Source organism: Saccostrea echinata, unplaced genomic scaffold (assembly GCF_033153115.1).
Source record: "Saccostrea echinata isolate AGI-Se365-2 ecotype Australia unplaced genomic scaffold, CSIRO_AGI_Sech_v1 ptg000006l, whole genome shotgun sequence".
In the NCBI taxonomy this organism is placed as follows: domain Eukaryota; kingdom Metazoa; phylum Mollusca; class Bivalvia; order Ostreida; family Ostreidae; genus Saccostrea; species Saccostrea echinata.
In genome coordinates, this window is record NW_026889755.1 from 12823579 (window position 1) to 12850439 (window position 26861).

The 26861-nt window shown below is 33.7% G+C and overlaps 1 protein-coding gene across 1 annotated transcript in view; it reads left to right on the forward strand.

The window, feature by feature from the left end:
* Window positions 1-423: 423 nt before the first annotated feature.
* Window positions 424-26861, forward strand: part of LOC133180401 (uncharacterized) — a 115959-nt gene continuing 89521 nt past the window's right edge. Inside the window, exons 1-6 of the mRNA XM_061314936.1 lie at window positions 424-474; window positions 8990-9070; window positions 9359-9446; window positions 15439-15672; window positions 20166-20337; window positions 26032-26129. Coding sequence (XP_061170920.1) covers window positions 424-474; window positions 8990-9070; window positions 9359-9446; window positions 15439-15672; window positions 20166-20337; window positions 26032-26129 — 724 coding nt within the window. The remainder of the gene's footprint in view (window positions 475-8989; window positions 9071-9358; window positions 9447-15438; window positions 15673-20165; window positions 20338-26031; window positions 26130-26861) is intronic.

Here is a 26861-nt window from a genome sequence, read left to right on the forward strand (position 1 = left end):
AAATTCTCTTATTTCATCCGAAAAATAAAAAAAAGAGAGAGAAAATACACAAGCATGCTCATACTTAAAATAAAAATTCCTATCAAAGAAGGTTCAATTGTTAAGATTTTTCAGCTGGTTATCGAATCTTTCATGGAAACAGGAAGTAGCCTATTGTTTCAGTTTATTACAACGTATATTCTCAGGGAAACATTTTCTTCCTTGTTTGAAAAAACCTTATATTTTAATAACTTAACCAAGGTTTACGTTTTATTGCTGTCGTCAGAATAAAAAGGGTTAGTATCAAGCTATTTTTCAAGTTCTATTTAAAGAAATTTAATTTTTTTTTTTGTAAGATATTTTGTTTAATTGTCAATGATTTTTTTAAAAAATCCAGTTAAACATTATATTGCTTAGTCCTCTCTGGTTTTGACTTTGTAGGACATGGCCTCAGAGGGCGTACCAATTGAATTGCAATCCTTACACCATGGTCAGGTAAAAATGAAATATAAAGATTATTTGCTGTCCTTAGAAAGGGACTACAATACGTGGATCACGTGCGTGTGTCTCCATCATAGTTAAGTAGAAAACTTTCGAAGTTGTACTTAAAATATGTATAGTTTAATATGTTTCTTTTATTTGATATGAAACATCAAAATTTCATCGCGAAGTTTTGTTTCTAAATTTAGTTGTTATGATAAAATATTAATAATAGCACAGCCTCAACATTACATATTGATCAAGGTATGCATTATTGTAATGAAGCCTTTATCATTACCTTCAGAATCAAAAGGTGGTTTTATGAATTAAATACATGTTGACCTATATTGCACATTTTTGAAAATATCAACAGGAATCGACACAACTAACGTCTCCTCCACACCTTCTAACTACTCCTTCTAAAAGAAAACACACACCCCTCCTTAATCATAATCCGAAGTAAGTTACTTGTACAATATTTTTTCTTAATTATAATATTTCTACTATATTTTACTATATTTCATACAATGCTCTAGTAGAAAAACTAGAACATAAGAGGAAATTTTGGAACAAGTATGATTACGCTAAGAAATATATACCTACGGTATGGAGAATTATTGTTATCTCATGTATATTTTGCGTTTAAGTTGATAACGTTAAATAGGTAAGGCGAGTTGTCTCTTTTGAATGTTGTGCCGGTGGTAGGCAAGTTATGGTTGGGTTGCATTGTCTTAAGAGATAACGAACAGTGATCAATCTCTTAAAAATCTATAAACAATAATAGTTTGTGAGCAGGGCATAAAGTACGGACCCCTGGAAATTCCATAGGTGGGATCAGGTGCCTAGGAGGAGTAAGCATCCCCTGTTGACCGGTAATTGACATTGAATGCTTTGATCTGCCAACAGCTTATAATTATATAGATATGTTTATACATATAACTATTCTTGTTTTTTGTCTGTCAAACGAATATAATATACACTTATTTACTGACTATGAGGGCAATAGTAAGTTTATCGTTCCCAAAGACAACAGCTTTTTCCAGAAGTGCAGCCCAGGGAAATAAAATTGCTGTTTAGGCGGACGATAAACTTGCAATCGTCCGAATAGTCAATAAATGTTTTAATATACCGAAGCCGACTGTACTTGTGTTACGCCACGGTCCGGATAAAACCAGAACAGTTCCTAGATGAAAAGCGAGGGAAACGGAATGCTGCCAATGAATAGTTTTGATGACTATTTCACCGTGGGCAAATAGCACGAACTCTTTTTGACGGTAGGGGTTGTTAGGAAAAAATATCAGGGTTTATTCGTCACACTTTTATATAAAGGAAAAAATTCACAGAGGTATATAAAAAAACATCTTAATCTATGTACATTACATGTAGATTTTTGAATTCTTCCAACCCTCCCGAAACGTCTAGATCACGTACGAAATCACTGTATCTTGAAAGTTTTCGGGGATGCTTAATTTCCGTCCAATCATGAGCCAATATTACAGATATCATAGGTAAAGCAGGCCTGTAGGAAGGAATTCGGGAGGGGGGTATAAACACTCCGATTCTAAATTTTCTTGAAAAGAAAAAATAATAATAAATAAAGGTCGTCAAATGAAAATGTCGAGGGGGCACAAGCATAAACTACAGTAGCTTTGTTTTTTGAAGTATACGACATTGCCCCCTTCCCCGGTTCGTACGGCCCTGCAAAACCTACTTACCGATGATTGCCTACAAAGGGCGACAAAAGATCTCGTTTAATGGTCAATATAATTTCTCCTTTATGTATAAACAAGAAATAATGGTAATGAATCCAATTAATACTTAAGTAAACAAAGAGTTGAAAGTGAACATATAAACACACCATGTGCAAATCTAAAGGAGGAGGAGGAGGGTTCGACCCCTTTTTAAGCTATAGCTGTGGCTCAAAGAGCTTATGCTATGGCCATTTGTGCGGTGTGCGTAAACTCTTTAGAATATGGGCAATATCTCAAGAGCCCTTTGGCTGATTTTTATCAAATTTGTCACAGAGTATCCTTGGCCCAAGGGCTCTCATTTATACCAAAACAAAGGGCGTGATCCATAAACAAGAAGAAATAATTAGAAAAATTAAAAACAAAAAAACTGGTTGCTAAAAAATCTTCTTCTCAAGAACACTGGGCTGATTATCACTAAACATTCACATAAGGATGAAGATATTTTTAGATTAAAAATTGTTCAAGGCATCACCCTGGAGCAAAGGGCGTGGACTGAAGGTCAAAATTGACCCAAAATTGTTTTGTTAAAACTGATATTTTGCTTACTATAAGGACTAGGGTAATCAAATCTTGTCAGTTCATGCATCTTGTGACCTCATATCACGTTGACTCGAAAGTAGGTAACGTTGATTACTTTTAGAATTTTGCGGACATTCGTTTTCAAATTGATTACGATGCATATTTTGGGGACTTCAATGCCTATGATCATCAATTTGTCAGATGATTCATCTTTGGTCCATGGAGTACGTCAATTGAAAATCCTGATGTTTGAATTTATTGGCTAATCTTTCCCAAACATTTCAGGTCATTATGAATTTTGATCCCGTGACCTTCACCTTGAAGTTTGACCTATTTAACAAAAAAAAAAAATCTTGGCTTATAACTTTTCATTGAGAGGAGATAGGGATTTCATGTTTGACATGTGCATTACCTTTGGGAAGACCTTTGATATTTTACAATTTTTTACCACGATACCTTGACATTCAAGTTTCACCTACTTTTCATAAATTTTAATTTTACTTTAAATTGATCATAAATACTAATTGTTAGGCCATTATTTACTCATTGATTTGTCGACGGATTTTTCCGTTTTTTCCTGATTATAACAAGGAGCACACGGCGGGTGTGACCGGTCGGCAGGGGATGCTCACTCTTCTATGGCACCTGATCCCATCTCTGATGTCTTAGAGGTCCGTGTTTGCTCTACTCCTATTTTGTAATGTTTAATGGACTATTGACCTCGAATGCTGTTCGTTATCTCATATTTCATTTGAAAGAGAAAAGATAGTGCTTTAATACTATATATGTACATTAATTTTGACAAGACCTTTCCAAATATACTATAGTTTTGAGCCCGTGACATTGAAGTTTGACCTACTTTCAAAAATATTATCTTTGATTATAACCACTGATAGAGAAGCGATAGTGCTTTCATGTTTGACTTGTGCATTCATTACCTGTGACAAGATGTTTCCCAAGCATGCTATGATTTTTAACCCCTTGACCTTTATGTAAGACCTAATTTTCAAAAAAAAAAAAGAGAAAAACTTCGGTGATTGCTTTTCTATGACAATGGATAGAGCATTCATATCTGACATGTGTATTACTTGTGTCAAAATGTTTCCGAATGTACTATGATATTTGACTCCTTGTTTTTCAAGTTTGATCTAAATTTTAAACATTTTATCAGTGTTGCTTACTTTTGAAGGAGCGAAGATAAGGCATCCATACTTTACACGTGCATTACCTGTGACAAGCATTTCCAAATGTACTTCGTTTTTTAATCCAATGACCTTGACCTTGAAGTTAGACGTAATTCTTTAAAAATTTTAACATTGCTGATAATTTTTGATTGGGAGAAGAATTATACGTAATCCGAGTCCGTAAAGTTTACCAGTCAGAATCTCGCCCAGACATACAAGGATACTCTTTATGCACTTCTGCTTTGGGCGGATGGCATTTACATACAAAAATATGTGGATTACCTGTTTCAAGACCTTTCCGATTGTATACTCTGGTTTGTGATATTTTTTTTCCACATGTGCATTACTTGTGACAAGGCCTTTTGGATTGTATTATGATATTTGACCTCATGACCTTGATCTTGAAGTTTGTAGTTATGAGAAGCTATAATCTTGGCCATAACTGTTATTGATTCAATAATTTATGTCTCGTTTGACAAGACAGGACACACAAACATGACAGTTACAATATGACATAAATAATGGCATCCTATTCACTAAGACACCGAAAGCTTGGGACCATAATTCTTTGAATTTAGAGTGGGTATAGATTTCATTCGAAATATTCCTTTATCCGACATTGAGTAGATTTACATTGCCAGTATATTACACACCTATATACTTGTCAACATCTACAAGGTAGCAATTTGACAGCCACGCTAAGAATGAATAGTTAAGGTATGTCACTCATCAGCTTTTCAGAAAAGTTCCGTCAGAACCTTTAACTTAAGGGGTCGACTGGGGTTTTCATTGCGCAATACTTCGCGTAGCATAGTAAAATAAAGCGTATTTACTCTTTTAAAGCAACTATTTTTACATAATTTATAAATAAAAATTCACAATTTTAGGAAATTTCAGGTTAAAAATCTAATTATGTTTTTAAATAACTGATTTTTTCAACGATTTTTCAACTGATGGGTAGATAGACGTCGTAATAGTGTGTTTCTGACGTTATGAATAACCGAAGTTCTTTAAGCGGGGTCATTAATTATGCCATAAAATAAAAAGTATAAAATACACGCTCTCGAAATTTTAAACATATGAAATTGAGAATTTAACAACCATTTTTATTATTTTTTATGTAAATCTGTGGTGTCTGTCATGTTTTGTTGTACGCTATAAAAACAGGAAAATATAATGAATTTTGACATTTTGAGACGCCCACTCTGGAAGCCAGACGGTAAAATTTTGTGTTTTTTTCACAAAATGTGCAATATAGTATTACCCATCAAATAATATAATTTGAGCAAAAAGTCTGTAGTAGCATTTGTATAATTTGCTCCGAAGTGCGAAAAAATGGTATTTTCCTATATAATCCTATAGTAAATATACCTGTATTTTGAGATGGTCCCAAAAAAAATAACCAGACTGTAGATTTTCACTAAACTTGGCATGTATACCGAAGTCAATGTAAAGTACATATGGTATAAAATTAAAGAGTTTCTCTATATTAGTTTTCAAACAATGAAACCCCAGTCGGCTCCCTTAAAAACTTCAATTTTCATAGCAATTCAATGTACAAATTGCTCACGAGGCATAAAGAAGCAAAATTTATGGGGGACTATTTATTGTGATGGAAGGATGTTAGAAAATTCTTCAAATCTTATTTGTTACATTTAATATTTTCAAACTTTAGCCCCACATATTTTTACTTGGAGAATATTTTTCGTCATTGTATGCTAGGAATATTAAATATAGGTTTCAACGTTTATTTTTAGAGTAAATTTTACACATTCACCCAACAGTCTCTGCCAAGAATAAAAAATATATTAAAGAAGTCAAGTTCTTTTTTGCCCGAGAATCGCATTTTTTGAAAAACATATCAAAATTTACATCACTGACCCCAACTTTTTCTGTCATTATTTTAAATTACACGGTACTTCCAACCGATCAGCACTAAAGTCAAAAAAGTTTGATACAGGAAATTATTTATCATCTCTTTGAAAAAAAAAATTATTGCAAAAATTTGATACTTATTTAGTGCAAAAAGGTCACAATAATTTATGCGCATTAATTTACATGATTTGTTCAATGATACATATTATTCAAGCTATTTTACATAAAATAAGATTATTGCCATGATTATATCTGATAAAATATGATAAAGATTAAAGTGATAACTGATAAACCTAAGAGTTACAATTTACATGTAAGTGCAAAAAGGTAAAGTTGATTGTACCGTTGCACACTGACCCCATTTTTCTAAAATATACCTCTCAAAAAAAAATTCTTGATATAACTAATTTCATGAGTGACATATGATACCTTAACTCGTGACTATATTTTCAGTACTCACCTCTTCGTCAATCTTGGATATGAGCTGCATTTGTTGTGTATGGCAGTCTTGCATGCTGTAATTGAATGGCCGTGGTGGGGGGTGTTTTAACAGTGATGTGTTACTGTCTAAAGTTAAAAGATAATCATTTAACATTTTTATTAAATCTCTGATGTTTTTAAATCGTGTTTTACCTTACTGTATTCATTTTTGAAAATCATTGGATAAAGAATTCAAATATTTGTAGACTAAGAGACACTTTGACCCTCCTGTCTTGCATAAGATTTTTTTCCAATATACATGCATTCGCATATAAAAAAAAATGATAGCGTATTGTGACACAACCCTAAACACAAGGTCTTGATTTGAACATCTCTACTATTCCAGGGATGTTCCCATTGTCACATGATTCATGATGGCTTTGTTGTTCTTAGGAAGAGAAGTTTTAAAGATTTTTCCCTATGTAAACCAAATCGTGGCCCCTACCTACAGTACCCCTGAGATAAATTAACTGAACAATTGACAACCTAAACTAGCACAGTAAGATACCCAAGTTTCAAATTTTCTGGCCCCGGGGTTCTTGAAAAGAAGATATGAAAAGATTTTTTTTATATATTTCAATTTAAAACTTTGATTCCTTATTGTGGCCCACCCTACCCCGGGAACCATTATCTGAACAATTTATAATCCTCACTACCTAAGGGAACTTCTATATAAGGAGTGCATCTTTAAAATCAGGCCCCAAGACCAAAAACTGAGAACAGACTTAAGTCAAAATTTTAATTTTTAATATTTTGAGTTTCATTCAATGTACAAACTTTGAAATTTGCAAATGTGCAAAACCCTTCAATTCAAACATTTGATGAAAATTTTATTATCAAAATTCTTTCGAAAGTTATATCGATTTGAAATTTTGACTTAAGTCTGTTCTCAGTTTATGGTCTTGGGGCCTGTTGTAATGGAAAGGCATATCAATGTTGTAGCGTATTCAATAATTTCCCACCTGCCTGTTTTCGCGGAACCAAAACTCCCGATGTGAAAGAGCGCACTAAGGAAGATAACCTCGAAACTTGCCTATTTGCAGGATCATTTCAATAATAACTATTAGGAATAAAAAAATATATAATATTTATTGCCTTGATTACATGTAGTAAAATATGATAAAGGTTAAAACGACTTACCTTTTTGTTACAATTTAAGTGCAAAAAGGTCAAATTAATTGTAACCGTTGCACCATCAGATGCAAAGTTAACCCAATTTTCTGAGTTATGTCCAAGACACGATGTAGTTACGATACCGACAAATTACATTTTTATAGTTTGCTTCATCATTTCTTTAAACTTATGTGTATATTATACTTTCTGTTTACGAAGTTGTCCTTTCTGTCACGATATCGTATCGATTTATAATTGTTCAATGGATTATGAAGTTTTCCTTATAGTGTCGATATCAACGATATCACTTCGATATCAAATCATGTTTGTTCAACCCTTGGTTGGTACCGTTCTTGTGGTATATGTTGATATGATATTGTCAATATTGACGATATCGACATAGCACTTAGTCTTGTACATGTATATTGTATCCAGTAGTTCTAATTTCATAGTACTGATTTTGATCGATACGATATCGACATTATATCGACGTCGAATTCGTTCTTGGACATGTTTTTTCTGTGACATTTTGAGTAGGTATCAAAAAAACTCTTCTAAAAAATTCCATGATATAACTTGTGTCAGGAGTGATACCGTAAATCTGGAAATTTTTACTGTAGATAAATTTTTAGCAAATTTGCGCGTGCATTGCATTCGCAAATATATTTTTCTCAAAAATTAATCAACAAAAAATGTAAACAAAAACTAGGTGACAGTTGGTGTCTAATTTTAACCCGGTGAACAGGTGGTCCTAAGCAGTGGTCATTTTAAGAAATCTGTTTATACTACAAGCTAATTACCCGTGATAATCCGTGCCTTAAGGACAGACGATACGTTCCTCAATAATATATATAATTATTTTCCAAGATTTTGTCATTGAAGTATTGCTACTTTAACATGCTTCCTCACAAAAAATCGAGGTGCCTTACCAGGCATTTGTGCAAGATACAAATGGATGGTGTTTCCTATATGATCCTTTTGAAAATAACTTTGCCAATATCAAAATTTTTAGCCTTTTGATTTTTTAAAGACTATCAGAAACCAATTTAGAAATCCGAAGGTAATTAAAATTTTATCATATTTTTATACATTACAAAGAGATACAAAACAGATTTTGGAGGAACGTATCGTCTGACTTTAACTACATTCAATATAGTCCGATGGTTTGACAGGCAGTAGGTCTCTTTTAAATTATTTCTCCAAGAAACAAAGCCAGTTGTTTTATCTAACAACGAATTCCTAGCACGACAGATTGTTAATGAAGAAATTACTCTTGTGTATAATGTAACTCCGACGAGAGAAAAATTGTACGTACATGCGTAATTCATTGTGTGCACATAGGTAACTTATAAACTGTTATGAAAATTTTAAGCGCTTACTTTTAGCGCCAATGACAATTCCCAAAATTTTAAAACATAAAAATAAATCAACACCTTTTTAACCAAGATTCGCAAAAATAAATCGACGTAAAAATTTCCAGATTTACGGTATACCTCAAAACATCATATTGCATTACAAGGTCGGTCTTGATATTATTTCGTTATCTTCCCATATTTCAATGAGTAGGTAATTGGCCTTCATTGTAAACTTTCTTATGGTTTATTTCAGAGATTTACTTTACATGGATGTAACAGCACATCAGATTCTTCTGATGACAGTGACGATGATTACGAAGAAAAGGACGCAGGGGTACACTTAGGATGTGTAGTGTGATGAATTAACAGAAGAATGAATTCTTTCATGTTTAGAATAAAACAACTAAAAGGGTGTCTCTCATAAAAATATTTATCAATGCATCATCAATATTTTATTTTGAAATGTGGTTTGTGAGCTCCAAACGCTACACAATATCACCTTATTACATACCTTCGCGTGTATCAAAGGAAAACATTTCATAAATAGCACAATTCTTCATAATGGAAGAATGACACTGTATTTTCTTTTATATATCTTTGTATTGTTTTTTTTTTTTTTTAGGATATTCAAGACCATCCATCTGTGCATGACATTGTCGCAAAATGCAGCACATTTGCAGGAATGGAAATCACTGGTTGCTTTGAAGGAGGTAAATGCTCGTACAAGTCGTATATATTCAGATAAAATCAAACTTGTATTAAGTAAGGAATAAAGGGAAAACCTTTATCACATTTGATAGGTAGTCTTTTAAATTATGGAATCACATTTTCACACTTTTCAAACTACATCATGAATACTAAATATTATGTAACACTAAACCTTACAGTTGATTTCTGGCAATCACGTGACGGGAAATCCGACTTTCTGGATTTGGAACAATACTCTCTGAAACTGACGACAAAATATACAGTATTCATTATGTTTTTTTAATTGCATATAAAAACATTCTTTCCTGTTTTGTTTAATGGATAGAAGTTGCATATATGTTTTTGAAATTATATTTTGCTGATTAAAGAGACGTATATTATAAATTTATCATTAAAATAGTTACCGGGTCCGAAGAGCTATATCACTTCGCATCACACTGGTACGGATTATCAAATGTAATCAAACGATAATATGAATATATTTTTAATAACATACCCAACTCTTTATCACTAAATGATATTGTTTTATTTTTACTGTTGATTTCATGCAATCGCGTTACGGATGATCCGATTTCCGAATCACCACACTGTGGTTTCCTGAATCCCTTTTATCTATCTCTAAAACTGATCACGCAGTACACAGAATATATGCTTTTTTATCTTGTAATTCAAGAATATTTTGTTTCAGAAAAAAGTTGTATAATTAATCCAAAAAATCTTTTACCATATTTTTCTAATTATAGAATACTAATTAGAGAAGAGTATGTAAAAAATTAATATAATAACAGTAACTTGATCCGATGAGCTGTATCAAGCCTCGTTGACAGGCGCGGATCACCGGATCAAACTTGCCGCTTTACATCTCGTTTGATCTTGTACGCACAGAAGCGCTCTTAAAAGTGAAGTATCGACAAATAAATCATCTAGATAAATATTAGATTTCTTACAGAATGACAGTTGCCTTAAAATATCGGTTGAATTTCCTTCTATGCCCAACATTCACAAGTAAATTTGCTGGGCAGTTACGTGTAGGTGGATCCGTTCGAGAAATGTTAAAGTAATTTCCTCCGTGATAAATGTCCGTTCTGCTTTTTCAACAGTTTCAGATATATTCTTTAAATCTGCCATGTTAGCTATTGATGTTAACAATGCAAATTGCAAAAATCCTTTGCAATACCCCCCCCCCCCCAAAAAAAGGAGGGGAAAAAAGCCAAAAAACAAAAAAGCCCAAAAGTAAGCCTAATCACATACAAATTTTGAATTAGCAGACGAGATAATTTCTGGTGTTATAGGATCCTTCTTTGTCAGGAAATGACGGAGTGTCACATAACAATCCTCCTTTGAAACGAAAAGAAAATGGGATAATAACGTAACGTCTTAGATTTTAGAAGCAGATTTTTTTTATTACTTTGAGCAATGGTTATATAATACAAAAAGATACATTGACATCTTTTGTTGGTATATTTGTGACACCTAGATCAAAGGTCTTCCACTATTTAGTGAATCTGTCAAAAGTATACCTGTATTTTTTATTGTCTTTTCATATCCCTCTTGAAAACAGTACGATAGTAGGAAATATGCCATTTGTTCGCAGCGTTTTCAGTCGTCCATATCCCGACCGAAAATATATCTTAAAATCCATTAACTTCGTTGGAGGTGGATGTCGTTGATGTACTTAAATAAGGCATCTTGTTTTCCAGTGTCTGGTTTGAAAATTTGTAAAGCAGACGTCATTGAACTGATGCGTGTGCTACCCGAAGGAAAAGGGTGAAGAAATGGGTTTCTTGATTGCAAGGGACTATTCTGCTGTTGAAAACAAAGCAAAAAGGCAGCTGAGCAAGGGAATCAGTCGCTGCAGCTTAAGTTGGTTTAGAATAAGGCTGATTCTAGATTTCTGTCCTGGTTTATTCTGCATAAGGACCCTGTTTTCCGCACATCTGATTCCTTTTTTATCGTCGAATTTTCAGTAACGTCGTTGAATTGGTTTCCTGGACAGTGACCCAAATGCGATTCTTATGTGTTTTGTCTAGTATCATTGTTTTTCTTTCAATCGTTTGACAATTCATTGGTCAGCCATGGTTAAATCTTTCAATTTATTAAACTCTTCCAGACACTTCTCTTTAAATGTTCTAGACACTTTCCTTAAATGTCTATTGTAACCCTCAAATTTAAGCTTCATAACAATTTTTTTTTCTATTTTTTTTCCCTTAAATAACAGCAGAATTAATATTGTGTTCTTAAAGGTCTTGGCAAGCTGTTGAAATTGAATGCTAATTGAATAGACGAAATAAACTGCTCAAAGTTGACCAAAGAAATATACAAATAGTACTCATATTCTTGGCGGTTTCTGCAGGAGTAAGACTTGGATTTTGAAACAGATATTCGCTTTTTCCGCCAAGCAATAAGACATATTTAGAAAACATTTAGAAAAGATCAACTTGTTCACATTTTATTTCAATGGCAGTTGCTAGTCGTTTTGTATTAGGCGAATATCTGGCAAAAAACATGCGGACTCGACGTTGAACATTTTAATGAGGAACTGCAGAGAGATTTGAGGAAACGTAAAATTAAAACAAGTTTGACTTTCCAGAAAGCTTAAAATGTCATCTCTTTGGCTTAAATGTAACATTTTTTCTCAGCTATTACAGGCAGAAGAATCGTTTATAAGGGAAGGGAGTGAGGGTAGTCAGAAAAAAATACAACTTACCTGAACAGTTTTTGACTAGATAAAAAAGGAGGTATCCAAACTCGAAAATCATTTTTCGTGGATGGGGAAGGAAGATTTGAACTTTTTGACTCTTTTGAAAAACACATTTAATTGGGTAGATATGGCTATACTGCAACAAAAAGGTGTAGGGAAGGGGGATGGAGGCTTGCAGCGGCCTTTCAGTAAACATTTGCAACAGTAAAAGGTACCGTTTAAATAAATCGGGAGGGGTTAAGTAATATTCAACCGGTGTGAAAATATATTTTATTCATTTCAAATATTTTCTTTGTACAATGTATTTATTTTATTGCAGTATTCGAAAATTTGTAAACAATTGTTATACAAGAAGATGATAGGCACATAGCATCAGGGGGTGGGGTAGGGCTGCCCTCCCCCACCTATTTTATTTCAAACATAACTTTTTACTATTGAAAATGGTTATTGTAGTATGTAGTAGTGTAAGAATAAAATTTGGAACTGAAAGAAGTTTGAACCCCCTCCCCTCCTCCCCCGAAAAAGGATTTCCCTGTTTGTACAATATTCTTTTTTTTTTTTTTTTTTTTTTTTTTTTTTTTTTTTGCTTTTCAAATTTTTCTAGGTAAGTTGGACTTTTTTCCGGCTCCCCTTTCAATATCGATGGTACGTCCCTGATGGGTAAAATCTTAGCGTTCCTTTTGCCTTTCTTTCACAGCAGCTTACTCTGACAGCAGCCAAGAAAGTTTAAAGAGCTAACTTGAATAAGTCTGGCCCTCAATGATTTCAAAAGATTTTCCTTAATCTTTTTCTTTCAAGCAACTTGGCCATATAATAAATAATAAATGTCTTAACTTGTTCGCTGAATAAGATTTGTTATCGGAAGACTGAAGTCATAAAAGTAAAGTTTTCGCCATCAATTCATACCAATTGTATTTATGCATTTAATGCGAGTATCTATGTAAATGTTTTCACTGTGATTTCGCGTTTCTGTAACTTATTGGTTCCACGCCTTTGCTGATCTATTCGATGCCATGTTTAGTGCATTTTGATACACAGGCGCGCTGACCATTATTTCTTTAATGCAATAGCCTAGATGACTAGGGGCTACATGTATTTTGAAGACCCACCTTCACCAAAACGATCCTGTCTCTTTGAATCTTGAAGTATGATCCCTGTGTAGTTTTTTCTTTAGGATGGCTGTTTTGTTTGATAATAAGACAGATTGCTTATTCTTTGAGCAGTTTTTAGCTCACCTGAGCTGAAAGCTCAAGTGAGCTTTTCTGATCACATTTTGTCCGTCGTCCGTCTGTCTCTCCGTCCGTCTGTAAACTTTTCACATTTTCGACTTCTTCTCCAGAACCACTGGGCCAATTTCAACCAAACCTGCCACAAAGCATCCTTGGGTAAAGGGGATTCAAGTTTGTTCAAATGAAGGGCCATGCCCTCTTTCAATAGGAGGTAATTAAGAATTCGTGAAAATTTAGTGGTATCTTTTAAAAATCTTCTCAAGAACCACTGGGCTAAAAAGGTTGAAACTTGAGTGAAACCTTTATTACATAGTGTAGATACAAGTTTGATCAAATCATGACCCCCGGGGGTAGGGTGGGGCCACAATGGGGGATCAAAGTTTTACATAGGAATATATAGGAAAAATCTTTAAATATCTTCTTCTCAAGAACAAAGCCACAATTAGTCATATTGATAATGAATCATCCTCAGGTAGTGTAGATTCAAGTTTGTACAAATCATGACCCCCAGGGGGTAGAGTGGGGCCACAATGGGGGATCAAAGTTTTACATAGGAATGTATAGTAAAAAATCTTTAAAAATCTTCTTCACAAGAACAACAAAGCCACAATTAGTCACATTAATGAATCATCCTAGGGTAGTGTAGATTCAAATTTGTTCAAATCATGAAAAAAATCTTTGAAAATCTTCTTGAAACAACAAAGACACAATTAGTCATACTGATAATGAATCATCCTCGGGAAGTGTAGATTCAAGTTTGTACAAATCATGACCCCCGGGGGGTAGGGAGGGGCCACAATGGGGGATCAAAGTTTAACATAGGAATATATAGGAAAAAATATTTAAAAATCTTATTCTCAAGAACAACAAAGCCACAATTAGTCATATTGATAATGAATCATCCTCAGGTAGTGTAGATTCAAGTTTGTACAAATCATGACCCCCGGGGGGTAGAGTGGGGCCACAATGGGGGATCAAAGTTTTACATAGGAATGTATAGTAAAAAATCTTTAAAAATATTCTTCACAAGAACAACAAAGCCACAATTAGTCACATTGATAATGAATCATCCTAGGGTAGTGTAGATTCAAATTTGTTCAAATCATGAAAAAAATCTTTGAAAATCTTCTTGAAACAACAGAGCCACAATTAGTCATATTGATAATGAATCATCCTCAGGTAGTGTAGATTCAAGTTTGTACAAATCATGACCCCCAGGGGGTAAAGAGGGGCCACAATGGGGGATCAAAGTTTAACATAGGAATATATAGAAAAAAAATCTTTAAAAATCTTATTCTCAAGAACAACAAAGCCACAATTACTCAAGTGTAGATTCAAGTTTGTTCAAGGCGTCCTCCACTAGTAGGGTGGGGCCATAATAGGGGAACAAAGTTTTACAAATGAACACTATATACGTGAATACGTGTATAGGTAAATCTTTAAAAATCTTATTCTCAAGAACAACAAAGCCATGATTAGTCATATTGATATAGAAGCATCCTCAAGTAGTGTAGATTCAAGTTTGTTCAAATCATGAACCTCCCCCCACCCTCCCCACGGCCGGGTAGGGTGGCAGACATCTTAATAATTCCGTTTTCAAGAACAGCAAAGCCATGCATGATTAGTTATATGAATGTAGAAGCATCCTCAGAAAGTTTAGATTCAATTTCATTCAAAACTGGCACCTGGGGGTAGGGTATGCCTTGAACAGGCGATCAAAACTTTACATATGAATATATAGGACAAGAAATCTGCTGATGATGAACAGCAGGGCCATATTGACTCAGGTGAACATTGTGGCCCATGGGCCTCTAGTGTTTATATCTCTATATTACTTGAAATCGCGTAATTGCCAGACCACCAGCGTATCTGTGGCAGCTTACACTGGGACTTCACATCCGGGTTTCAAACTTAATGTGTCATCTCTCGATGACAAAATTTGCACCATAAACTGACCAACAATCTAAGATAATGGGCGCTAAACTTAGAAACCGCGGAATTAGACTGTAATCATAAAGCTGGAGACTCTTCAATTACACAATTTTTGAAATGATATTTTTAAAGATAAAATCAAACCAGGACAACGAGTAGTAAGAGGAATTGATTGGGAGAAAAACAATGATGACGACGGAGGGAATGGTAACGTAGGAACTGTAGTGGAAATCCTAAACAACGCCAAAGAGGTGCGAGTGCAGTGGGACTCACAGGAGGATGCTCACCATGACGAAGATAAGTTTAAGTACAGAACAGGACTCGACAGAAAATACGATCTTCGACTTTTTGATAATGCGCAAACAGGTATATATTTCACCTGTATATTATATACTATTAAGTCATGGAAGTTTCTAAACAGCATTGAGTTTTAAAAAAAATTCTTATACTCTAATGGAGATACTAAAACGTGTATAACGACGTGTGTTTCTTAAGTATTTACTAGAAAGCGATGTGCATTTTTTATTAAGCACTGTCCCAGCTCCGAAAAATATTAAAAGAACAGGCAAAAACAAAAGATTTCTAAAACACAATGCAGTTACTTAACTTATGTGACCGGGTACGAGTTTTAAATGAAGCGACAGAACGCTCCTCGAAATTTAAAAAATCAAGGAGGGATTCTTCTCATATCTATTGCATTTGAAAATTGATGAAATTTTCACAGATTCAAGAAGACGATATCACAAACTGATGGTATCAATTATATTAAGATTGACCGTTTTATTTTAGGAGTAGGGTCTGTTAAAATTTACCATCTTTCCCTTGACATCTCGATAAAAATACAATTATCAACCATTTGAGGCCAACTTCTATTTCCAAAGATTATTTTTTTTTCTTTTTGCATAAAAAAATGACACCACAGAGAATCTTTCATATGATACTACCAAAATTGGGATAAATAGAATGGCTAACCCGATTTTTCCTTTTAAGGGGGGGGGGGTGAGTTTATTTTTATATGCTTTGTAAATTTTTTTATTTTTATTTTAAGGTCATCTGAATCACTCAGTTGACCTATTGGTATCTGTTTTTTTAATCGTTCGTCGTCCGTTGGTCGTAAACTTTTGAACATTTTTATCTTCTTCTCTGGGACCGCTGGACCAATTTCAACCAATTCGAGCAAATAATATCCATGGGTAAAGGGGAAAAATATGTGAAGTTCATGGCCCCTGCCCCCCTGGGGCCTGAAGGGTGGATCTAAAACTATCAAAATTAATGAAATCTTTAAAAAATTTGTCTACTTCTGGACATCAGCAGTCAAACTGTTTCAATGATTGTAACAAGCATTGAGCCCTCTACCATCATTTCGAAATCCATGGACCCAGGGTCAAGGGTTCTGGTGTTAGGTCGGGTTTCTCTTGAATATATAGTGAAAATTTATTATTTATTAATAAAATTTCTCCTCTGCTCCTAGGTATTAAGCAAACAAGCTAAATGCATAGTTATGCTGAGCTTGGGTGCCTCTTCGAAAATAATGAATTTCATGGCCCCTGGGTCAGGGGTCACAGACACTTGTTTCGGTGATAATTATTTTAGCCCATAGTGTAATAATAACACAAGGTATCCAGCTCTGAAGTACAAGGAGTACCCCCTCCCCATAATCGCTCTTTTACGCTTTCAGAGGAAATGCACTGACAACTGTTTATTACCATTGTCTTCTACGATAATTTATTTACACAACCATATATGTTATGCTTGTTTTTATATTCTTTCATCTCCGTAAATAGCATCAAAACCCTGCTCGCCGAGTGGAAAAGTCGACTTACACTATGGAATGGTATGTGCTTAACTCTGGCGGAATGTTTCTAGATTTTGATTGGCTAAAAATATGTTTCTAAAATTACATCGGAAAAATATTGTAATCGTTTTATGGAAAACGAAACGTAAACAAATTATGTTTATTTACTGCAATATTTAAACACTGGAATAGAATTTTAAACCCATTCGTTTTTAAATTTGCTCTCTGTCCGGGGTTAGGACATATAATTTCATGGTGTAAGTCGACTTTTCCATTATTTCCACAGTTACAAAGTTCTTTGAATAGCAAAGAGGCAATAAGCTAAGTTATTTTACATTTTTGTAACCAAGAAGCATCACTTCGAGTGAAAATACAAGCATTAGAGATTTGTCTTTGTTTACTTTATTGTAGCACTAGGCAATAGACAAAAATATCTTTGTATACATTGAATACATTACACAGTAGGCAAATGTCCATTGTATTTGTATATTTTACATTCATTATCATCCCTGTAAGACTTGGGCAAAGAGAGAACGATCCCAAGGAGATCGCTCGGGTCTCGCACATTACAATAAGGGTATTTTCACCAGATTTTTGAAATTCTTGGTCATCATAACTTCATTCATCAATTACCTACTTATACTTCTATGGATCCTTTACAGTGTTGTACTATACTCTGGCGACCGTTCAGACCCATGGGCCTTTTGTTTAATTTTTCCTTGTGGTGAAGTGGTCATGTTAAGATATGAAATGATATGAAAACAAAAACTTGTAGGTGTTTTATAAGGGAGAAAAGAATTTTGGCTCCAATCTGTTCTAAGCTCGGAAGTTTTCGAAGCTAAGAAATTGTCATTTGTAAGGGAAATCATATTAATTTGATATTATTTAAACTTTATTATTAATTTCAGTTACTTCAAAAAATGTTTTAAGCCTTTGATAGTTAAAAACTGCCAACTAAATGCATTGATCTCTAGCTTATGTTCTGTTTATTTTCATTTATCCTGCCTCTGATAAAAATCTTCAAATTCCATTGGTCGAGATGAATATTGTATTGAACCGCCTACCGAAATTATACTATTCCAAGTTTTTTCTTTGTTTAGCGTCCACCCATCTTTCAAAAACCTACCTACCTATTCGCAAAAAACACACAAACCAAAAAATAAAACACAGAGTTTATAATCATAAAAATGAGGCAAATCAAAGGGTGTCGCTAATCTATTATTCTGATAGAAAGGATATATTCTTTCGCAAAATGAGGATTTTAAATTACAAGGAGCAAACGCGGGTGTGACCGGTCGGCAGGGGATGCTCACTCTTCCATGGCACCTGATCCCACCTCTGATGTTTTGGAGGTCCGTGTTTGCTCTGCTCCTATTTTGTATTGTTTAATGGACTTTTGAGCTTGAATATTGTTCGTTATCTCCATATATTTCATGCTTGACATGACATATTATAGACAAATATTTATAAATATTTGACAGAATTAAAAGATTTTGACCAGAATAATCAGTTTCAGGACTACTGATTTTTGTTTTTTTTCTGATATTGGCTGTCAAAAACCTAGGCGCACGTGGACGATAATAACATAGATAAAACTTGGAATGGTCTTATATTCTTAATGTGCCCCCTCGACGTGACCTACCCACTACACATTAAATCAATATGCCCCCTCCATGTGCCATACTGTCCGGATCATATCCAATTCAATATATTTATTGAGTATTACAGGCCACCGACCCAAAGTACAATCATATATTAAAATGCTAGATTTACAATTACAGATCAGGCTCACATATTTAAACATATACAATGTGGGGACATATGAATTATACTTATCAATTGTCACATATTAGATTCTCAATAAACTTTTTCCTCTCTTTGAAAGCAAAAAAAGGAAAATTTTGCAATATCATTTAACACTACATCATTTCCATATATAAACATATTCACAGTGTTTTTTTTATAAAATCTCAAGTGTTTCAAAATATAACATTTTACTCTAATATCCATATATAATTCACAATTTTCTACAAAGTGCTCTTCATCCTCAATACATGTTTTATCTGCTATTTGACAAAAAAGACAGTACTACCTGTTTTCTCTAGGAATACCCTTAAATCGACCATGTTCAATTTCCAAACAGTGACTAGAAGTTCTTCATTTACAAAGTGATTCTCTAAAAGACGAATTGTTTATAACATCTATGTACCTTTCCGGTTCAAAAAGAATTTTGAATTTACAATAAAAATCTAATTTACTAAAGGAGCTCAATGAGGATATAGTTATCAGTTATCCTGTACTCTTTGTACAAACTCTTAAAAATAATACATTATCACCTACACCTTGATATAGCCGTACATAATGAAAACCATATCTAAATAACAAAAAAAAAAAATAGTGGATCATATCCAATATGATGTCTTCATTTGAACACGCAAGGAGCCTAATAACTGATGTCACATAAGCATTAAACGACGTCAGAATTTAAACAAAAGATTGTTTCACGATAACTTCGGGTACTGTTCTTTGCATGGCAAAATGATATATTTTGGTGAAATATGACGTAAAAATAATTGTTGAATAAACGTCATTTAATTATCTGTCACCAAAACCTTCGCCAAACGTTATTAATTTGCCCTGCAAAAGAATAGTACCAGTAATCGTGAAAGGGCTAATTGTTACGAAACGGTTTGCTTAACTCAACGAATTTATCCTAAGATCATTTTCTCTATGTAGACACTGCATAACTGCATACTAAAATGCATACTGGGCTCGGCTTACGCCTCGCCGAATATGCATATTTTCATGGTCCCCTAAGTGTCTACATAACTGATAATGCCGCCCTTCCGCCAAAAATAGTCTTTGCTAAATTTAAGTCAGTTTACCATTTATATCTAAAATTGTACAATTATGAAAAGGATAGAAAAATAGGGTTTCTAAAATCTTTAACACCAAACTATAAAAGACATTTAAGCAAATATACCTTGAATATCTTAATTAGTTTGTAATCAGATAAGAATCCCTCATTAAATGACAATTTTATAATGTTTTCTTCTTTTTATAGGTGTATATCATAAGTACTTCGCCTGTGATGGTTGTAATGAAAGCCCAATAAAAGGAATGAGATGGCGATGCTTGTACTGCGAAGACTATGACTTGTGTACAGACTGTTACATGTGGGATGAACATGATTTAGATCATGCATTTGAAAGACATCAAGGAATGAAAACAAAAAGGTAAAGATTGTTATTCAGCTTTCTGTATATTTTTATTATCGCAAACAGGAACAAATAATTGAGGGCGTCTCCTTAACGAAATAATAGTAGTACATGTAGATACACGTATAGCAGTAGATTAAATTTTCAAAGTTATTATGATAGTAAATCAAAGATTTGAAAGTGATCAAATAGTGTCAAAGTTATCACTATAGTAATTCAAAGTTTTCAAAGTGATAACTATAGTGTCATAGTTGTCACTATAGTAATTCAAAGTTTTAAACAAAGTAAATCAAAGTTCTCATAGTGATCACTATAGTATTTCAAAGTTTCCATAGTTATCACTATAGCTTCATAGTGATCATTATAGTAATTTAAAGTTTTTAAAGTTATCACTTTTAAAAACCAAAGTGTCAAAGTTATCACTTTTTTTAAATATAGTTTCCATAGTGTCAAAGTTATCACTATAGTTAACAACAGTAAAGTATTGTTTACTGTTGTAATATTTTGTAAGGGGTGCCTCCTCGCACTTTTCTGACCTATACAAAAGGCCAGCTCTCAAAATTCGTGGTTATTTAGCCTTAAAGGTATCCGTAAGAGGACAATTATTATGTGTTATTTTATGATTGAATAATTCCTATCTTTCTGAACAGCTGAGATCCAACTTTATACAAAAAAAAAACGTTATGTTCATCTTCACGAGACCTTCCAGGTGAACAGGATTTCTATTTCTACATTAAACTAAAAATAGACCGGGAGATTCCAAATTCATACAAATAGTTCTTGAACGTTATTTGACTTGCACCCGATTTCCATTCAGATGAAAATAAAATTCAGATGATCATGAAATTTACCGCTCCCTTCATTGCATTTGGCTAGGACCTCAGCAAATGTTTTAAAACAAGTAAGATGGCATGAATTTGTTTCATTAATAATTGAATCATTACATGTACGATAATTTAGCAACCTTCCGAGTATAATATTATACTCTTCAGGTGTCTAAATCATCGTATTGACTCGTAAACAGCAATAATTATATAATATTAAATCTATAACCAGAGGATTTTGTCTTGATTTTCCAAGGCATATAAATTTAATCTGCTTATTTGTTCTCACGTTTACGTTAATTGTTCCGCCTTTGAAATTATGAAAAATAATCTTCAAATAATTATAGTGAAAAAACTATGTATGTGTAAAGAATACTGCAATCAAAGAATATGTATAAGTTCTGATTGTGATAGAAAGTCTGTCAATGCGTACTGAAGTGAAGGTTGTTGATCCTGTGTATAGTTTACAAATTTGTATTATTTTAAGAGCAATCTCGTCAAAACTTAATTCAATGTATGATAAAAAAACATAGTGATTTTTTGAAGCGTAAAAATAAAAAGAAATAGTCATATTCGGACTTATCACTTGTTCAAACACGTTAATATGATTCAGTACTTCATAGACAATTTATACACACCTTTAAATTGCAATTTATTTGTGTGAATTTGTGACCCAACGGTATCTCTGGGAACGATAACTGGAACAAACCAGAGTAAGTCATATCTGAAGGTATTTGCATATTAATATAACTTGTCATAAAACTGGATCTGTTTAATGTTTTCCCTATTCAGTCCAACATAGAAAAACTTAAGTCTCCTTTTCTTGTCCCACCCTTACCCCGGGCTGTTAAAAGGTGAACAAATTTGCATGTGCATTACTTGAGTATGCTTGAATTCTAATACATGATAGGAAATATGACTCTTCTTTCGAAAACTTTTGCATCATCTCCTGTAGCCAAAGATTCTTCCTGCCATATTTGGTTGAAATAGTCCTAGCCGCTCTAGAGAAAAAGTTGAAATTATGTAAAGTTATAGAGAGGCAGGAAGAATTGAGTATTTGAAAGAGGTTATTGTAATGGATTGTAATTTATCACAATTTTCGAAGTTATAATTGAAAATAATGCGTGAATGACCATTGTTTTCATTTGTTTATAACTGTAATTTGATTAATTACGGAGTAATTTCAATTTTCAAATAATGCACATTTATATATGTTTTAATATGGAAAATGTTTTAATAGGAAATTTTACATTTCTTTTAATTCATCAGTGACATTCTCAATCTTTTTCAAAATTTCAACTTGTTCTTTACAAGGTGATAAATGATTTTCATTTCCTGGCTTGATTATATTAATATAAGTTTGTTTTAAAATCATAACAAACAAGGGTACATTTAGAATTAACACAAGTCAATATCTATTTAGAATTTTGTACTCCCCATCTACATAGCAATGGAACTTTCCAAGTTTTTGTTGCTTGATTATTAATTTTAAATAATAGGAAATGCATGAATTTTTGTCATTGATACTTCTTTGTCACATATACCTCCAAAGTGTTATACATATCACGCTTTGTTTACATTCAAAGATGTGACCAATACAGGGGATTACTACATGTAAAAATTCTGTACCCCCCCCCCCCCCCCAAAGTTTTTAAACATGAATGATTGTTGTTTAACATCACATTCGAGAATTTTTTCCCTCTTATAGGGACGACACCGTATGCCAGTGAAAGGCTTTAAATCTTGACCTATACTCGGAACTTACGGCCATTGAGCAGTGAGGAATTTTTATCGTACCAACAGCAACCGTAACACGGGACCTCCATTTTTAGGTCACCTGAGTCACTCAGGTGACCTATTGCTATCTGTTTTCGTCCGTCGTGTGTTAACATTTGAACATTTTCAGCTTCTTCTCTGAAACCGCTGAACCAATTTCAGCCAATTTTAGCATATGGCATCTAGTTTGAAGGGGGACAAAATTTGTGAATTTCATGGTCCCTGCCCCCCTGGGGCCTGAGGGGTGGAGCTAAAACCACCAAAATTAATGCAGTCTTTAAAAATCTTCTTTACTCCTGGACATCAAGCAGTCAAACTGTTGGCATGATTGTAATAAGCATTGAGCCCTCTACCAAAATTCTGAAATTCATGGCCCCAGGGTCAGGGGTTGTGGTGCTAGGGTGGGGCTAGATAGGTCATATAGTGAAAGTATATTATTTCTTTGAACATCTTCTTCTCTACTCCTGGGTATTATTTAAACAAATTGAATACATAGTTATGATAAGCACGGGTGACTCTACCAAAATTGGGAAATTCATGGTCCCAGGGTCAGGGGTTCTGGTGCTAGGGCGGGGCTGTCTAGATCCTATAATGAAGGTGAATTATTTCTTTGAAAATCTTCTCTGTCCCTGGGTATTATTTAAACAAATTAAGTACATTGTTATGATAGGCAAGGATGCTTCTTCCAAAGTTGTGAATTTCATAGCCCCAGGGTCAAGAGTTCTGGTGAAAGGGGGGGGGGGAGGGGGCTCTATTGATTATATAGTGAAAAAGCAAATTTCTTTGAAAATATTCTTTTCTGCTTCTGGTTTCAAAGCAAAGAAGCTAAGTGTATAGTTATGAAGCGCAAGAATGCTTCTTCCAGCGTAGTGAATTGCATGACCCCTGGTTCAGATGTCCTGGTATAAGGGTGGGGCTCTTGATAATATAGTGAAAATGCATTAATTCTATTAAATAATCCTGTCTGCTCCTTAGTGTTAAGTTGATAAACAAAGTGATTACTTACGATGAACCAACCTCTGGTCCCAGAGTGAGAGACTCTGGTGTTTCTCGATGGGGAGGGGGGGGGGGTCTATTGATAATATAGTGAATCTGTAATAAAAATGCATAATTTCTTTAAAACTTTTCTCTGCACCTGGGCATATCAGAGGCAAAAAGAGTAAAAGTTTTAATAATGAAGTGTATTTTACCAGATTCTTGAACATCTGGATCATTTGGTCAAGTGTTCTTGTCCAGGTCATGGCTCGATTAATTTGTACTCTACTGAGAGGAGTTATTCCCCTTTGCCATTTTTGATAATTTTAAAATAATCACTGTAAATAATGTACTTGAAAGGTTTATAGAATAAGAGAATTATGCAATAATTTTTTATTGTATAATACAAAAAGTACTTTCAAAGTTTTAATGATCAGGTAGACCTGTAAGTAATAGATAAATAAAAAATGAGACAAAAATAACTTGTCTTATTAAATGTTCATCAAAGACCAAAAGAGGCCACAGAAGAGATTTCAACGAGGAACTAAAATAGTACAGAAGCACTGATAGTTTGTTTATATACTGTATGGTGAGAGTGTTAAATGGGGAACAGATTAGAACCTAATTTATGAACTCTTAGTGAACACTAGACTAATTATTTTGTTGATCCTGAACACCCAATTTTCTTGCTTTGGGCAAAAAAGCTTCACCTTTCAGTTCATTTTATACTCCATGGATCCTCTATATTGTTGAATTATAATCAAGTGACCGTTAAGGCCCTTGGGACTCTTGTTAATGTCATATCCGAAAGACAAAAAAAGGGGGGAACTCTCGTTCACTAAATGAAAGCCCCGCCCCTTTGACTACCTCGACCGCTTTTTAAATCTTGAAAACTTACACACAAGGATAAATTATTGAATGAACAAGATGTGTTTGTGAAACACTGATGCCCCAGTATGGCAACTTATGGCGAAGGTTAAACTTTCTCCTTGTCCCGAGGAATATACCTCTGAAATATGAAACCCCTAGCAGCAACCATTAAAAAGATATGGAAAAGGATAAAAAAAATTTAAAGGTAAGTCAAACATCAAGGTCAAATTAATGGTGCCCAAGGAAAGGCCTTCTCACAAGAAGTACACATTTGAAATAGGAAAGCCCTAGCACCAAACGTTCAAAATATATGGCCAAGTTTAAAGTTTATCAAAAGTAGGTCAAACTCTAAGGTCAAAAGGTCAAAGTTGTTGGAATCCAAAGTAAGGTCATATCACAAGGATTACCTATGTGAAATATGATAGACCTAGCACCAACCGTTCAAAAGTTATGGCCAAGATTAAAGTTTTTCAAATGTAGGTCAAATTCCTAGGTCAAGGTCAGACTCCAAAGTTGTTGGTATCTGAAGAAAGGTCTTGTCAAAAGGATCGCACACGTGAAGGATGAAAGCCCTAGCATCAACTTTTCAAAAGTTATGGCCAATGTTAAAGTTGGGTAAAATTTTGTAAAACTGGGTCAAACTCCAAGGTCAAGGTCAAAAATGATGGTACCCAAAGAAAGGACTTTTCACAAGGAATACACATGTGAAATATGAAAGCCATAGCTCTAACCAATCAAAAGTTATGGGCAACTTAAAGTTTTTGCAGACAAACAAAGAGACAGACAGACGGACAGGGCAAAAACTATATACCCCCGAATCTTCGATACGGGGGCATAAAATTGACAAATTATACGACCAAGAGATAGGTTGTATTCGCAAACAAGGTCTATACCGACCACAGAATTTGCGATATGCTTATTTAAACAAGATTGTTGAAACATCAACTAAATTGTCAGCATGATGCATCCTGCCTCGATTGAAAAACCGATTATAATCATAGCATGATCAGTTGCGACACAAAACCAAAATATACAGGTAAAGTGGAATGTACATAAATAAGGAAGTTGACAATGGAAAACTTAGTCATTCCAGTTCGTCATACAGTTTGGTTAATAGTTGGCTATTATTGTCTATTGTCATTATAGAATCTCAATATGGAATTGTTGTATCAGAATTTGTGATGTCAAAATATTTTTAATGGAAACTACAATATCGATTTATAGCCAAGCAAATTAAAGTCACATGAGTTTAAAATTTATTTTGCAGTGTCAATGTGGGAATGAGGGTCGATTTAGATTTTGAGGTGGCAAGTGGAATTTTTTGCAATACGAATGTGATATCGAGAAAAGATCCAGAAATTAAAGGTATATAATTCAATAATGAGATGCCAAATTCAAAAATCATTTTCAAATTATGAAAAGGAAATGCAAGAAGGATTCTGTTCCTCCTAGGATTTACATTTTTTCTTTGTCTACACACAGACATCATGCAAAAATAATTAAAATAAGTAATACAGCTCTAGATACTTTATTACAACTGTTTTAAGTTCAAGAAATTCTTATGATATTTTCGTGCATTTTTCAAAGATTGATAAAACTATAATAGTTTGGGCAATTGTACGTGATCAAAAAGATCCTGAATTTATTTACCGGTAAATCTTTAGAAAATTGCCAAAAATGAGATTTTTTGTTGTGTTTATGAGGTGCTAACAAATCTTGAGTTTGGTCACCAACTTCATAAACTCATAATATAATTGACACATTCCTTGAAATAAGTTATGAATCTTATAAATTTTCCCTGATGGATGTGTCAAAGAACCTTGGACTGAAAACTTCATCAATGCGCGTAGCGCATTGATATGATTTTCCGTCCAAGTTTCTTTGATACATCGATTAAAGATAAGAATTATACGATTTATTTCTTATCATTTAATATGTATCTTACAATTGTTGGATTCAATATGAGAGCAAATGACTGATCAACATACAGCTTAACTTTAACAGTATTTGAAGACGAAAAAATACAATGTTGTGTCATATTAATGTTTGCTATATCTAAATACGCTTTGAATTTTCAACAGTAAGCTGACATTTAAG